The following is a 17,165-nucleotide window of genomic DNA, read 5'->3' as shown; positions in this document are numbered from 1 at the left end:
AGTATTAATTTCAAAGCAAACATGACTTGATATAGAATAATTTGTTGATTTAATTAATGTCAAGACAAAAAGAAAAGAAATAAAATACTAATTTTTTTGAATAGTTTTATAATTTCTCATAATATCGAGATACGTATCGTATCGTGCCAATATATCAAGATACGTATCGTATCGCATGATATGTGTATCGTCCCACCCCTATTCTTTACACGTAGTTGCATTATGTCAGATCTTATGGAATTGCAAGTTGAAACTTTATAATTTAAATCTACAAAAAGCAAACAATTCTGATAATCATATTTGTGATAGCAACATTTTCTTTCTGGCTCTTTTTCTGTCATTTTTGAGGAGAACTTCATAGGAAAGTTTTACTTGAAGACTGTTTATGTTTGACAGATTCGGCATGTAATACATAATATTTGATGTTCCACTGCAGAATACAAGTTCGGTTTCGAATAAAGTGGATAACTTATTTTTAACTGTTTTCCATCCTGACATCTTTTACAGGAATCCAAAAGTATAGATTTTCAAGGCATGTTTGCCGAACGTAAATCAACATGCAAATAATTTCCTTTGAACAGTTAAAACTTACTTATGAGAACATTGATCTGTAAAGAAATGAAATATGGGTAGATCCAAGTTTATTACATTGAATTTTAAATTACTATTAGGTAACAGATTTTTATCTGCATGATGCTAAGTCATCATTTCCAACAAATGAAAATTTTACACAAAGGTAGCAACAGCATATGTTTTTTAAAGGAAAAGTTTTAGAAAAGAGAACAGTTTGATTCTTATGATGTTATATGTAATAACAAAGAAGAAAGAGTAGTAAACACTTCGCGATCGTTTAGCATATCCCTTACCAAAATACTCACCTTCTGGCAACATCTTCTGGCATTATTGCCGCAATATTGCAGCAACATTCTGGCAATACATTGCAGCAATATTGCCGCAATATCGTTTTTCATATGTAAATTAGATTTGCGGCAATATTGCCAGAAAAGTGTTGCGGCAATATTGCTGCAATATTGTAGCAACATTCTGGCAGTACATTGCAGCAATATTGCGGCAATACCGTTTTTCGTATGTAAATTAGATTTGCGGCAATATTGCCAGAAAGGCGTTGCGGCAATGTTGCTGCAGTGTTGCTGCAAAGCAATTGCAGTACATGTATTATTTCAGGTTTTGCTGCAGCAATATTGGGGCAACACTGCAGTACTACCTATATAAATTGGTATTTAATAGAAAAAATTATATAAAAATCAATAGCATAGTAAGCTACTGAGTCAGTAAGAAATATCTACTTAAGCTTATGCTATTCTTTGAAAAGATTTTGTTGAAAAAAGATGTGTTTTTGAAACAAGCGGCAACAGCATATGTTTTTTAAAGGAAAAGTTTTAGAAAAGAGAACAGTTTGATTCTTATGATGTTATATGTAATAACAAAGAAGAAAGAGTAGTAAACACGTCGCGATCGTTTAGCATATCCCTTACCAAAATACTCACCTTCTGGCAACATCTTCTGGCATTATTGCCGCAATATTGCAGCAACATTCTGGCAATACATTGCAGCAATATTGCGGCAATATCGTTTTTCATATGTAAATTAGATTTGCGGCAATATTGCCAGAAAAGTGTTGCGGCAATATTGCTGCAATATTGTAGCAACATTCTGGCAGTACATTGCAGCAATATTGCGGCAATACCGTTTTTCGTATGTAAATTAGATTTGCTGCAATATTGCCAGAAAGGCGTTGCGGCAATGTTGCTGCAATGTTGCTGCAAAGCAATTGCAGTACATGTATTATTTCAGGTTTTGCTGCAGCAATATTGGGGCAACACTGCAGTATTACCTATATAAATTGGTATTTAATAGAAAAAATTATATAAAAATCAATAGCATAGTAAGCTACTGAGTCAGTAAGAAATATCTACTTAAGCTTATGCTATTCTTTGAAAAGATAGAAAAATTTTGTTGAAAAAAGATGTGTTTTTGAAACAAACGGCAACAAAGTTTGAAAAACCATTATTAGCATATAGGTCACAGTCAAAGTCACAAGGTCATTCGACATTGATCTTGGAGTCATTTGAAAGAACTTAATTAGTGGAATATGCATCCTAAATATGAAGTCTCTATCTCTTATGGTTCAAAATTTATGGTGGAGGTTTAAAAAGGCTATTTTTAGCATACAGATCACAGCAGAGTTCACAAGGTCATTGACCTTGATGTCATTTGATTGAGCATAATTAGTGGAGAATGCATACCAAATATAATAAAAGTTGCCATCTTTCATGGTTCAAAAGTTATGTCGAAGGTTTGAAAAATCTATTTTAAGCATATGGGTCACAGCCAAGGTTCTTGTCAAAGACCTTGGTGTCATTTTAAAGACCTAAATTAGTTGAGTATGCATACTAAATATATAGTCTCTATTTCTCATGGTTTTTAAATTATGGCGAATATTCAATTAAAAAAAACTATTTTTAGCATATAGGTCACAGTCAAGGTCACAAGGTCATTGACCTTGGTGTCATTTGAAAGCTAGGACTTAATAAGTGAAGTACTATGCTTACCAAATATGAAGTCTCTCTCTCTCTCATTGGTTCAAAAGTTATCACTTATGGGGAAGGTTAAAGTTTACAAACAGACTGGACAAAACAATATGTGCCCCCAATCTATCAATCCGGGCACACGAAAAAATGTGTATATAAAAAATATTAATATGCCACTGTGAAAATGTCCAGCAACTCTGCATCATTTTTCAATTAACTTAGCTAGCGCTAATTAATTTGCTGCTCATCACATATTCCCCAATGCCAGCTATTATAATCAATATAATGTATAATATATAGCTTGTTTGTAATTTCCAACATATAGAATCATTCTTTTCTTGCAGGTATTCAAATTTATGCCATAAATTATGTTCATGCATTTAACTGATACAATGCATTCATCTTTTCCTGCAACAATAGTATGTCATATATATATATTAGACATACAAGTATATTATACATGTACATGCATCACAAGCACTAGTTGAAATACATATAATTTTTTTTATTTTATCTCCATAGAATCATTCATCTAAAAAAGAAAATGGTTTTGACTTACCAAGTTTGATATATATACCATGAAAACAGAGTTAGCCATTCGTATAATTTTCAAAAGGCCATGCCATGGAAACTGCTGAAATTCTTTTTTTCTGGCTATTCCACATTATTCAGTCTTACTAGTCATCATGTCTAATCCTATTGTACACAATTAACAATTCCAATTAACTTGATACCATTCAATAATGAAGCAAAACATGCTTGCCTTTGAATTCCCTCCATTTTATTTAAAAACAGGAAGTAAATGACTGAGCATGCTCATAAATGCCTATATTGCAGTATTGCCAGAATGTCATCAGAAGTTGTTGCCACTAGCGGTGATATTTCACTAACCCAAAAAGCTTGTTTCTGGAGACAAAAATGTGTTGCTGCAATGTTGCCGCAATATAGCGGCAATATTGTTGCAATAATTTTATTTTGGTAAGGGATGGGAAACCATCTCCGGCTGATGTAACGTTAAAATGATGTTGTGATGCTGCTCCAGGTCGATAGACATGTGCATGTTTATAATTTCACCAAAAGTTATCCAATTAATTATCATAGCTAGGATTTAGAAAATTTGCATTACTGTTTTATTCATTTGTTATAAAATGTTGATGAATTTCATGAAATTATCTCTGTCCTTTATGGAGTAAAGGTAAATGTCTCAATAATTTCCGAACAGCCCTTGTACATAATTTTATGTATCTTTTTTTATTTCAATGAATAGTGCTGCCACGGTTACTAAAACTAGAAATTCTTTTAAATACATGTACTTTCAAAATGCTACTTTTCCTACAGTTGTGGTCTTATTTCAAAATAGCTTGGCTAGTAAAAAATGTAACATTTTAGGATTAGCTACTCTCAAAAATTAGTTAGGCTGGTTCAGCGATTGTTTAGCAATAAAGGTATTCCACCAGGATTTTTTTTTACTTATCTGTCCTTATAAATTCTACAGTGATCGATCTTGCATTGTATTCAATAGCACATTTGCCCCCATCCAACAGACGTTTCCTACCTCCATCATGAAAGAGTTCAACTTAGTTAAGTAATCATGATATCAAGTATTTTTGTCATAAAATCACATTTTTAGAACAGTAGGCATTACAGATGATAATAATTGGGTACTGTCACACATATGATAAGGGCTCCTATCTTTACTAAAGTAGGGCTGTGAGCCTTAAACAAGGGGGGATGATTAGGTAAATGAAACTAAAAGTACTGTTTGCTGAAAAAAAGAAGCACTAGGCAGATTATCACCAAACTTACATACAATCATACAAAGATGAGGATATGTTGAAGAGGAAAACTTGTTCAAGGCATCACCCTGGGGCATATGGTCTCAAGGTCACTTCAAAGTTGACCAAAAATTACACTTTATAAAAACATTAGTATTTTGCTTACTATGAAGACTGCATGTAGGATCGTCAAATTTTGTTAAGTTGATGCATCTTAGGACATCATATCATGAGAAATTAAAAGTAGGTCACCTTGACCTACTTTTAAGCTCACCTTGAGCTGAAAGCTCATTGACAAGTAAAGCTTTTACCAGATGTCTGTTGTCTGTCTGTTGTGCTTTGGGGTACCCATTTCTTATAGTAATGCAACTAGTCTAGTCAAATTATCAAATTTTCCATCAAAATGTGAACTAATTGCAACAGTTTCAAAACTTAGTTTTTATCAATCTATGGTATGATCTGAATATATAACAAAAAGTTTAGAAAAATTCATACATGGGAAAATTGAAAAATTGAGGTCGTTATTGGGACGTATTGTGTTCACTCTGATTAAGTGTCAAATGAACAATGTAAAGTAGAAATTTCTATACTTATTTAAAAAAGAACATGTAAGTAGGGAAATAAACTTAACTGATTAAACTGAAGGGGGAAAATATTAAATTTTGGTTACTATATGTGTTGGTTGCCATGGAAACAGTATAAATTGAGAATTTCACCTACTTTTGAACAATGAACCTTAACAAACACGAATACAGTCACTACGTTAGTTTACACACACACTCAAAATGCATTCTTTTGCCATAAATTCTTCAAAGAAATTATTTAGAAAATTTATGTAAATTAATGGTAACCATGGAAACATTATAAATGTATTTAACATGAAGAAAAATCTCGGTATTCAGCAATACTAAGTATAGCACGAATGTACTCAATCACCAACAGTAAAGAATCAATAAAAATGTTTTAATTAATATGAAGGGTAATATCCGAAAATAATTAGGAGCTTATTAAGAGGGGTCAAAGGACATCCCCCAATAAAAAATTTTTTATGAAAAAGTAGCGGAAAATGCCCCCTCCCCCCCCCCAAAAAAAAATTAGAACCTGAATCCTTCCTGTAACTGAAAGGTTTTCTTGTACATGAAGAAAATTGTGGGAAGATCTCACTGAGCTCCACCCCTCCCCGAAATAGATTTGTATGTTTTTATTCTGGATTAGATAGGTTGTTAATTTTTTTTGTCAACAAATATTCTAAACTCTGAATTTTTTTATGCACAGCAAAGCTGTTCCCCATAGATTACATTGAAGTTGTGTTGTCCACCCTTCAGAAAATTTTCTTTCAACTTTTGACACCAGTTTTGAGTCCCTGCAATATGATTGGTTGGTAACTTGTATAAAATGCTCAGAAATAAAAAAAAAAATACTCTGTATACATCAGTATCATAAAATGCTTCTACAATATAATGAGTATGATGGTTCTTGCTTGATCAGAACTAATGAACCCACCCCAACTTAATAAAAGTGCTATCTTACCGATATCAAGTGGATCAATGTATTTTTTACCCTCCAAATAATGAAACCACACCCTCCGGTGTGAGAAGAACATAGCAACAGTCAATGTTGCTTCATGGATGGTGATATTTCAAAAAATATTTCAAGACTTTTTCAGTGTAACCCTCAACTACATGCAATAATATAAAGATAAGATACGTTTTATGATAAAATCTGAAATTGTAATCCCTTGAAAATGATCATTGTTAACCAAGATGTAGCCGAATCAACAGTAATTAAATTGCATTGAGATAAAAAAAAATCGCGAAATGTGCGTGCAAAGGTTCTGCGCAGTTAATAATTATTATTTTGTTACCCTTCTTAAATTTTAATGTATTTCAAACCATTGCTATGTAATGTTACTTGAAGAGGGTGGGGGCAATTGAAAGCACACAGTAGATTATTTAATTCTTATTGATAAAAAAAATCTATAAGGTCAAATTAAAGCACTTATACAAATGGAATGAAGTAAAAGAGAGCAAGCCAAGTATTTGTTTCACAAGGAAGAATTAATTGTTAAACTTTCTTCGTAGATAATGGTAGTCAATTTTCCTCGTTCAAATTCATATGTAAAAGTATTATTAATGTTTGTTATATTTTCCCGAAATATTTTTATCATAACAGTTATAGAAATAATAAAAATTTGGCTTTAATCTAGGAATTCACCCGCATGATGCAGTGGTTATAGCGTCTATTCTAGAGTTGCGAAGTAAGGAGTCGATCCTTATGTCGCGGGTTCGAATCCCACTGTGGGACGCGGATACCGGTCCTTCAGATGAGACCTATAAACAGAGGTCCCGTGTTGCAGTAGGCACGGGTGCAAAAAAGATCCCTCACTGCTCAATGGCCCTTACTGCTGAGTATACAAAATTTGCAGCTCTCCACCGGCAAGTTGTGGCATCTCCATATTCATGAAAAATTCACGAGAGGGACGTTATACAAAATACAATAATAGTAGATAGATTCACGTCCATCTACTTTTCTTTTTTCAATGTTGCTCTTATTAAGAAGTGACTTTGAAAGTGTTCCAGATTGTTCACATTCTAAAGCATGCTCATGGGAACACCTTTATCACCAGTCCCCATAAAATGGAGCTTCAATAAGTACTGCATCAGGCATTTTACTGTTGCAAAAATGACCATTTGTTCTACAAGGAGAAGTTTTTAAAAATGGGTTTAAAATATTTTGTTTAAAGTTACATTAAGAATTTTGAAAAAGAGCATTTAAGCATTTAATGCTGTCTAAACGATTCCATTTGAATTATTTCCATTACTATAAGCATACTGCAGCTCTTGTACATGCATACATACATGTATAGATGTAGGGCCTAAAATAAAATTAAGTTTGTTTGCAGTTGCCTACCGACCCACTGAAAATGCACCCGACCCAAACTTTTTTTTAGCCATTTGGTAATTTTTTTTTTTCAATTTTTCAGAACATTGAAACAGTTTCATTTTCAAATTTTGACACGTTTTTTATCAGTCGGTGGTTTATAACAAGAGGTGAGCTTATTCATGTCTAGTAAGTGTATGAAAACCTCGTTTATTTGTTATCTAACAAAAATCTGATTTTTTTCCAAAAAAAAAAAAAAAAAAAAAAAGAATGCCTACCTACCGACCCAGTCTAAAAATTACAGGTCGGCAACTGCAAACAAAGAATTTTTTAAGCTTGGCCTAGATGGTGCAGTCTTTGTAAAGAAAACGCTCAATATCAGTTGGCATTTTATATAAGGTTACCATTTTATAAAAGCAATCAGCAGTAATCTGGAAAGCAAAAAATTGTTTGAATCACACAGCCCAAATTCAAGTTCCGGAGATGCCTGAATGGAATTAAATATTTGATTTTTTTTAACTTGGGTACCTTCAAATCAAATTCTGTTCATTTGATTCCATAAACTTCTTCACTCTTTATTTGAAAATGATAGATTTCTCTATATTTTCTAGATATTTAATCAAAATATATTCTGTGATGATGCAATTGTAACAACTCTGATATACATTGTACTTGTCTGATAAGAATTCTTGAGAAAAGGCTGTTTTTATTTATTTTGTATACAAACTATGTTCTATACATTTTTTGTTAATATTTATTTATTGTGTATAAAAACCCAAAACTACTGGGGTATAAATGTCCATCCAGGTGTTTACAAATAAAATAAAAAAGAAAATAAACACATTCTCACTTAGGAATTTCACATACATGTATATTGTGAATACAAACAGCGTTCCATACTTTTTTGTTTACATGAATTTTGAGATTTTGCACAAGTACACGATCCACCCCACAATACAAAATAATTATTTTCTTTTTAAAAATAAATTTAAACAAATATTCTTTATTGCTAATTGGCTATTGTTTACAGGTTGTCTGTCATAGGAAGCTCATATAGAGAAAGTACGGTGTGTAAATGGGTCATTCTAAATTCATTTTGATCCCAAATTTTAATCTTTCGATTTCCCAACTTTCCCCTGAGTGATTTTTTCTAAACTTTTTATATGTGAGTTACCAATAGTTTATCTATAAACCTGCATTAAAATATATACTGTTGCAATTAGTTCTCATTTTTCAGTAGAATGACTAGACTAAACTCCACCTACACATCTGAATGAAATTTAATGAAACTTTTACTTAATCTTTGTTACTTAAAGCCATTGTGGATCTTTTATTTTACTTTTTGATCCGACACATATTTCGTGTGCCCCAGAGCAAATCTTTGACACTGCCATTATAATCATATTGAAGACAGTGGGTATCATTTGCTGCTCAGTGTTCACAGTTCCTCTAGATCTGTCTGTCAATCTGTAAACTTGTCACCAGACCTGTTTACTCTTACGAATTCACAGTATTTTGTAGGGATTTTTAGTTTAAAATACATCTCACATTTTGCTATGAAGAAAATATTGAAATCGGAAATACAGACCCTAAACCGTGCTACTACACCTCAGAAACGAACCGTACCGTTCCGTGCACAAAGCGTACCGTACCGTGAACAAAGCGAACCGTTCCGTGCACAAAGCGAACCGTTCCGTTCATAAAGCGTACCGTACCGTCCACAAAGCGAACTGTTCCGTGCTCAAAGCGTACCGTTCCATCCACAAAGCGAACCGTTCCGTGCACAAAGCGTACCGTACCGTCCACAAAGCGTACCGTTCCGTGCAAGAAACAAACCGTACCGTTCTTTGGTTAATTATGCAAACCACGCCCCCAATGATTTTTGAACTGGGCAATGACCAAATAAGTCATTTTGGTTTATTTTTCGCAATAGCGCCCGTGAAAAGAGGAGGGAGTTTATGTCTGGCTGTTCGAAACATCTTTATCAAGTATCATGCATCTGGGCTTTCAACTGTGAAAATAAAGGAAACTACTCGAAATAAACAACTTCAAAACAACTAGACAGAGTTTGAGACAATTCCTTATATGCTATAAATTAGATCAACTCGTTGTGTTTGTGATCAAAGGTACAGTACAGACCACGGGTTTTTCCCGCAAAACACATGGCACCGTGAACCTCGAACTCGATGTCGGCATCCTTGATGTCAGCGATCATGGACACTATGTAACAAGGTGTATCACAGTTCCCCATTACGGATCTGATAATAAATATTTTCATTTTCTTTATTTGAGCAAATTAAATCAACTTCTTTTTGAAATATTTGTTGTACTTAAATATTTGTAATTAAACTATACAGATGTTTAAACTAATTTCCTGGTTTTCTTGACTTAAGATTTTAATTTTGCCCATTTAAATCATTGAATCAGATACGTGATCCTTTTTACCGTAAGTGTGCATTCATATCTAGTTCATATCAGATGCGTGATTTTACTAATTAATCATTAATTCTGTAAGAATTTTAAAACATATATGAACTGTCTAGAGTTAAAAAAAAAGTATTAGACTCGCACATTAATTCTGCTCAGATAATTACTCGGCGAATCATTGATGCAATTAAACTTACACTGAAAATCGGTAATTATGTCAAACATGGATTAAAATACATGTATTACATGCAGTAAATAGGAAGATTTCTACTGAACGGATAGAGATGATAATCTGACTAATAAAATTGTGATCAACTTACAAGCTGCATACAAAAAAAAAACAATTTGCGAAAAATTATAGATATTATAAGGTTTGTTACACTGTACCCCCATCCCCTTTCATGAAAACGATACGAATTAGCAGGTAATAAGTTCTTTAGAAGTGTGCAAAATGTTACGTTGCTGTAAATTTAAAAAAAAATCATAATCTACAGGACACCTGCTTATTTGTGTCTGGAAAAGGATAATTTACAAAAATAAAATGAAAATAAAAAAGACAATGATTTTTCTCAATCCTCTTTCAAGCCACATTTTGTTTGATACCCCCCCCCCCCCCCTTTTTAGAAGGCGATACTAATTAGCTACTAAAAACTCATCAAAAGTCTGCGAATTTATGTGAGGCTATTGTACATTTTTTTTAAAAAGTAAAATGATAATTAAGGGATTCATGCTTAATAAATCTAATTGCGTCTGAAATGGATGTTTTAGGAAGAAAAATTCTAATCAATGTTGTGGTGAAACCTGGAAGATGAGTTTCGCTGGATGTCAGTTGAGTGAGTTTTAAAAATGCATGTACACTTGATGTGGTCAGAACTAAATAATTTGAAAGGTGTGTTAAACACACGGCATCCCGGCCCTCTGGCTGTGACCCAATATTTTTTAAACAGGTGTGAACTGACCATAAGAATGTTTCAAATCACAAGAGAAATTCTTTCCGCGTAAACAGACTCTCAGGGTCACCTAGCGTCATGCGATTTTGACTGACAAGTGATGCACAAGGATTTCGTGCATGTGCCTGAGAACAAATGCATTGCGCAATAGTTGTAAATAGGTTGAGTTTGAACGAAAGTTGTGGAAATTAAATAGCATCATAGACTGATTAAATGTGACTTTGGCGATGTAAATAAAACGGAGAATGAGAATAAATACATTTTTTTTTTACAGATTAAGAAACATCTCTCTCTCTCTCTCTCTCTCTCTCTCTCTCTCATTCACAACATTATACATGTATTTACACACTTATTTACTCAATAAAATAAAGAAAAACTTATTAAAATAATTACTTAGACTGAGAGAATTTTTGAAAACATAATGCTAGTTATTGAAAAGAAATGTTTTCTGTTACGAGAAAAACGCCCGGAAGTCATTTTATTGATTCCGAGTTTCTGCTGCCGATTTTCGTATCTAAATTCAGAATAATCAAAGATTTTCAGAATAATTAAAGATTTACATAAGAAAAAAAGAAAAAAAAAAAACAGATAAACAAGTCTTCTATGCCCTGTAAATTATTTTTATACCCTTTTTCTTTAATTTTTTTTATTAATTACATGTAATTTGTTTTTGTCTACTGATATTTCTCTTCTAAGGCAGACGTTTAAACGACAGATCTACAATTTTAAAAATAAGAAACAATGTACATTTCTTATTACTAAGAATAAAAATATAAGCGCGAATAGGCCTAGTCATATTTTTTTCTATAGATCAATCAATTAAAAATAATTTATGTGTGTAGTATTATATAAAGAACAAGTATATATTCAGTTCTTTTAAAGCTTTATTTTAAAATGAAAAAAAAAAATATTATGTACATGTATATATTTTTTCTATTTAAAACGCAGCCTCGGCATAGGTAAAAAAAATACGCACGGAAATATTTACCTTCTAAATATCAATATATTTACAAATGCGAAAAAGATCAGTGGGACGATGTTTATTTCCTTTCATTTTTTTCTTGTTTCCTCCATCACTGCTGCAGTGTAAATTAATATTTAAAATTGAAACCGAGACATAGCATACAAGACTATGATCGACACAATAACATACATGTAATAAAACATTTAAACTTCTCTAATAAATAGAAACTCATTGATACTTCAATTGATATGAATAATAAATAAATTACATTCTGTAATAACGGAAATAAAATTGTAAAATTAGCAGCCAATCAAGAACCAAAGCTAACAGGCTCCGCCCACTTCATTTGCATACCGTTTCCCAAAGCGTATCGTCCACAAAGCGTACCGTTCCGTGCAAGAAGCGAACCGTACCGTCCACAAAGCGAACCGTACCGTCCACAAAGCGTACCGTACCGTCCACAAAGCGTACCGTTCCGTGCAAGAAGCGAACCGTACCGTCCACAAAGCATAATGTTCCGTGCACAAAGTGAACCGTTCCGTGCACAAAGCGTACCGTACCGTTCACAAAGCGAACCGTTCCGTTCACAAAACGTACCGAACCGTACCGTGCAAGTGGTGTAGTAGCACGGTTTAGGGTCTGTATGTTCGTTTGGAATTAGAAGTTAGTTTTCTTTATGATCTGTCTTCGTTTCATGCTTTTGAATCACTAAAAAAGAGAAATATTTCAAACACTTAAGTGATGTTGGGTTGCCAAAACACTACGCTATCATAAAATGACAAAGACCATGTTGTTAAACCAAGTTTTAGTAATCAGAAAAGCAGTTGTTCATTTTTAAAATAAGTAAAAGATGAAAAGTTAAATCTTACTGGCAATTGCCAAATCTCATGGATAAATCTAATCAAAAATACTGAGAGAAGACGATATGGATAAACAGGTCTGTGTCACGTTTTCAAAATTCTTTTCCAGAACCACTGGATTAATTTCAATCAAACTTATCATAAAGCATCCTAATTGCTTTAAAAAAAAATAGAATGGCCTTAACCCGTCAATTTAATTTCATAAAAAAAACATGTTTTAGAATTATACAGAGTAAAGTTCCTCTTCACATTTTTTAACTTTATTATTCAATTTTTCTCAAGTGAATGCAATTATTTCTGATGCCAACTTGTGTGTAAACCCCAAATTGGATCCCCCAAGTGATTTGCAGGCCAAACTTCTCAGACAGGTGGTTCTTGCTGGTCTGGTTGATCATGTAGCCAAGTAAGTACTCCAAGTTTTACTGAAGATTTTAGAAACTGAGTGTGCAGAGTTTAGCAAAGATTAAAACTTTTTCGCATGAGGTTTCAAGATTTTTTTACATTGAGAAATGAAATTTAATCAAATATCTATGATAATTTGATTTAAATTCAATCATTTTGAATATTTACAAAGGAAATGTCCTGATCCACCCCCAGATGCAGATGAAGAAGCAAAAAAATTGAAGCATGCTTACTATGTAAGTGTATTTATTGTGAAAAACAATAAGAATTTTGATGTCTCTTATTTTGATGAAATTTGCACGACCTGTGTATCTTGGATAGAAACTACTAAATCGACCAACCCCCCACCCCCCCCCCACCCCCCCACCCCCCCGAATTTGTAGAATTATTAAAAGTATACATGTTTATTGAAGCAAATAAGAAATACTGTTATGGATATGAAGATTTGATTGCTTATTTACTATGTGTATGGAAGATTCTTTTTAATATTTAGAATATTTATCACACTTTATAATGTTTTTATGAGGTTGTATAAGCCTATCATCATAACTTTTTCATTTATGCTGAATACTATCCTTTAGCTAAAAAAAAGTATTTAAAAAAAAAAAAAGGGATCATCTTGGATTTGAACCTGGGACCTCTCACATGGTAAACAATAGACATACCCCTACACCACGGAGACGCTTTCTTGTTTTGTAAATTGTATGCAAACATTAGGTCACATACATGTATATATTCACGTTCGATATTCTCAAATTTTTATACAATGCATGGAGTCTAATTTAATCTTTATTAAACAGTTCTAATAGATGTAATAAGAATATATAAAGTCCGCCAAGAACATGTATTATACGTAATAACTCCACATCTCCACATGCCTTGTGCTAAAAAAAGCGACATTTAATACAATAAATACTTATAAAATAAATAAGGGGACACTTTGAGAGAGGTGTGAGACAGAGGCCTTAGGGAGTTTTGGTATAAAATTTCATTGCAGAAGTTCAAAATCTTCTTGAGATATCACCCGGAAATGAAAGTGTTACTCACAGGCTGAATGTATAAATTTACAACTTTGAACTGTGACCTTTTGATCTCAAAATCAGTAGGGGTCTTCCGTAGGCCACAGAGAGTTGTTATTTAATATTTCATTGCAAAAGCTCAAAGGATTCTCAAGATATCACTCAAGAACAAAAGTGTCAAAACAGACAGAAATTATGACCTTGACCTTTTACCTTTTGACCACAAAATCAATATGATTCTTCTTTAGGCTGTAGGGAGTTGCCATACAAAATTGTACTGCAAAAGCTCAAAGGGTTCTCAAGATATTATGCAGAAATGGAATGGTTACAGACAGAGAGATGGATGGACAGACAGACCCAAATTAATATCCCCCACTTTCAGTGAAAGTGGGGGACAAAAATGTGGATGAATGGAGACAATCAGACTCTTTACTTTTTACCAAGTTCAACATTTATCTTCTAGGGATTGCCGAAATTCTAAAATTTTCAAGAGTTTCTTGAAATGAGTAAATATATATATAACACTGCATGCAGTGGTGCATTTGTACATTGTGTTAGTGAAAAAAAATGAACATCTTACATTGCTTTTAGCTCACCTGAGCCTAAGCAACAAGTGAGCTTTTCTGATCAAAATTTGTCCATTGTCTGTCGTTGGCGTTGTAAACTTTTCACATTTTCATCTTCTTCTCAAGAACCACTAGTCCAGTTTCAACCACACTTGCCACAAAGTATCCTTGGGTGAAGGGGATTCAAATTTGTTCAAATGAATTGCCAAGCCCTCTTCCAAGGGGAGATAATTATGAATTAATGAAAAATTAATGACATCTTTTAAAAATCTTCTTCTCTTGAACCATTTGGCCATGAAAGATGAAACTCATGTGGAAGCATTCTTAGGTAGTGTAGATTAAAGTTTACCCAAATCATGACCCCTGAGGATCGGATGGGCTCACAATGTCTGATCAAAGTTGTGCATAGGAATACATAGGAAAAACCTTTAAAAATCTTTTTATCCAAAACCATTGAACCAGGAAAGATGAAACTCATGTGGAAGCATCCTCAGGTAGTGTAGATTAAAGTTTATTCAAATCATGACCCCCAAGGCACAGGCACTTGTTTCAGAAATAATTTTTTAATCCATAGTATAATAATAACACAAGGTATTTAACTCCGAATTACACTCACTACCCCACTCCTCAGAAACGCACTCATTTACACTTTCAGATGAAATGCACTGACAAACATTTTATTACCATTGTCTTCTATGATAATTTTTCTACACAACCATATACGGCATGTATGCGTTTGTTTTCATTCATCTCCGTAAACAGCATCAAAACTCTGTCCACCGAGTGGAAAGTGGAATTCGACCACGAAACGATATGTGCTAATCTTGGGCAAGGAGCAAAACTAAATAAATCAGTGAGTTTAAAAATTCAATTCCAGATTTATGATATTGCATTGAATAAATAGAATTTGATTACGTCTCATTTTTCATAAAAACACAATGACATTTTTTCGAGTAATTTTAGATACAGATTTTTAGCTCTTCTGAGCCAAAGGCTCAAAGAGCTAATGCTCTGGCCATTTGTGCGGTGTGCGTCGTGCGGTGTGCGTTAACTTTTTAGAATATGGGCCATAATTCAAGAACCGCTTGGCCAATCATTGTCAAATTTGTCACAGGGTATCCTTGGCTCAAGGGCTACCTTTTATACTAAAACTAGGGTTGTGACCCTAAAATAAGGGGAGATAATCAGGAAAATGAAACCAAAAGTACTGGTTGCTAAAAAATCTTCTTCTCCAGAGCCCCTAGGCAGATTTTCACCAAACTTACATACAAGGGTCTTGATATGTTGAAGATTAGAAATTGTTCAAGGCTTGACCCTGGGGCAAAGGGCGTGGTCTCAAGGTCAGTTCAAAGTTAACAAAAATTTACACTTAATAAAAACGTTGATATTTTGCTTACTAAAAAGACTAGAATCATCAAATCTTGTAAGTTGATGCATCTTAGGACTTCACATCATGTTAACACAAAAATAGGTCACAGTGACCTACTTTTTAGGTCACCTGAGTAAACTCAGGTGACCTATTGCTATCTGTTTTTGTCCGTCGTCGTGCGTTGTGCGTTGTCCGTTAACATTTGAACATTTTCAGCTTCTTCTCTGCAACTACTGAACCAATTTCAACCAAATTTGGCACAAAGCATCTATGGGTGAAGAGGAACAAAAATTGTTAATTTTGTGGTCCCCTCCCCCCTGGGGCCTTTTGGGTGGGGCAAAACCCACTAAAATTAATGCAATCTTTAAAAATCTTCTCCTTTACTCCTGGACATCAAGTAGTCAAACTGTTTGCATGATTGTAATCAGCATTGAGTCCTCTACCAAAATTGTGAAATTCATGGCCCTGGGGTCAGGGATTCTATTGCTAGGGCGGGGCTAAATAAGTATATAATGAAAATGCATTATTTCTTTGAAAATCTTCTTCTCTGCTCCTGGGTATTAAATAAACTAACTAAGTGCATAGTTATGATGAGCAAGAGTGCCTCTACCAAAATTGTGAATTTTATGGCCCCAGGGTCAGGGGTTCTGGTGTTAGGGCGGGGCTCTATAGATTATATAGTGAAAATTCATGAATTCTTTGAAAATCTTCTTCTCTGCTCCTGGGTATTAAATAAACTAACTAAGTGCATAGTTATGATGAGCAAGAGTATCTCTACCAAAATTTTGAATTTTATGGCCCCAGGGTCAGGGGTTCTGGTGCTAGGGTGGGGCTCTATAGATTATATAGTGAAATTACATGAATTCTTTGAAAATCTTCTTCTCTGCTCCTGGGTATTAAATAAACTAGCTAAGTGCATAGTTATGATGAGCAAGAGTGCCTGTACCAAAATTGTGAATTTTATGGCCCCAGGGTCAGGGGTTCTGGTGCTAGGGTGGGGCTCTATAGATTATATAGTGAAATTATATGAATTCTTTGAAAATCTTCTTCTCTGCTCCTGGGTATTAAATAAACTAACTAAGTGCATAGTTATGATGAGCAAGAGTGCCTCTACCAAAATTGTGAATTTTATGGCCCCAGGGTCAGGGGTTCTGGTGTTAGGGCGGGGCTCTATAGATTATATAGTGAAAATTCATGAATTCTTTGAAAATCTTCTTCTCTGCTCCTGGGTATTAAATAAACTAACTAAGTGCATAGTTATGATGAGCAAGAGTATCTCTACCAAAATTTTGAATTTTATGGCCCCAGGGTCAGGGGTTCTGGTGCTAGGGTGGGGCTCTATAGATTATGTAGTGAAATTACATGAATTCTTTGAAAATCTTCTTCTCTGCTCCTTGGTAT

General features: G+C 33.7%; 1 protein-coding gene across 1 annotated transcript in view; it reads left to right on the top strand.

Moving 5' to 3' along the window:
- The window catches only part of LOC134247054 (probable ATP-dependent RNA helicase DHX37), a gene marked incomplete at both ends in the record, with an annotated part of 76,783 nt that overhangs the window by 33,034 nt on the left and 26,584 nt on the right, over positions 1–17,165 (top strand). The window contains 2 exons of the mRNA XM_062729393.1: positions 12,691–12,811; positions 12,983–13,046. Of these exons, the coding sequence (XP_062585377.1) occupies positions 12,691–12,811; positions 12,983–13,046 (185 nt within the window). The remainder of the gene's footprint in view (positions 1–12,690; positions 12,812–12,982; positions 13,047–17,165) is intronic.

The sequence above is a fragment of the Saccostrea cucullata genome, unplaced genomic scaffold, assembly GCF_032062105.1.
Source record: "Saccostrea cucullata isolate Sc308-1 unplaced genomic scaffold, CSIRO_AGI_Scuc_v1 ctg3433, whole genome shotgun sequence".
Taxonomy (NCBI): domain Eukaryota; kingdom Metazoa; phylum Mollusca; class Bivalvia; order Ostreida; family Ostreidae; genus Saccostrea; species Saccostrea cuccullata.
The sequence above is the reverse complement of the archived record's forward strand: the minus strand, read 5'-3'. Positions and strand labels throughout refer to the sequence as shown.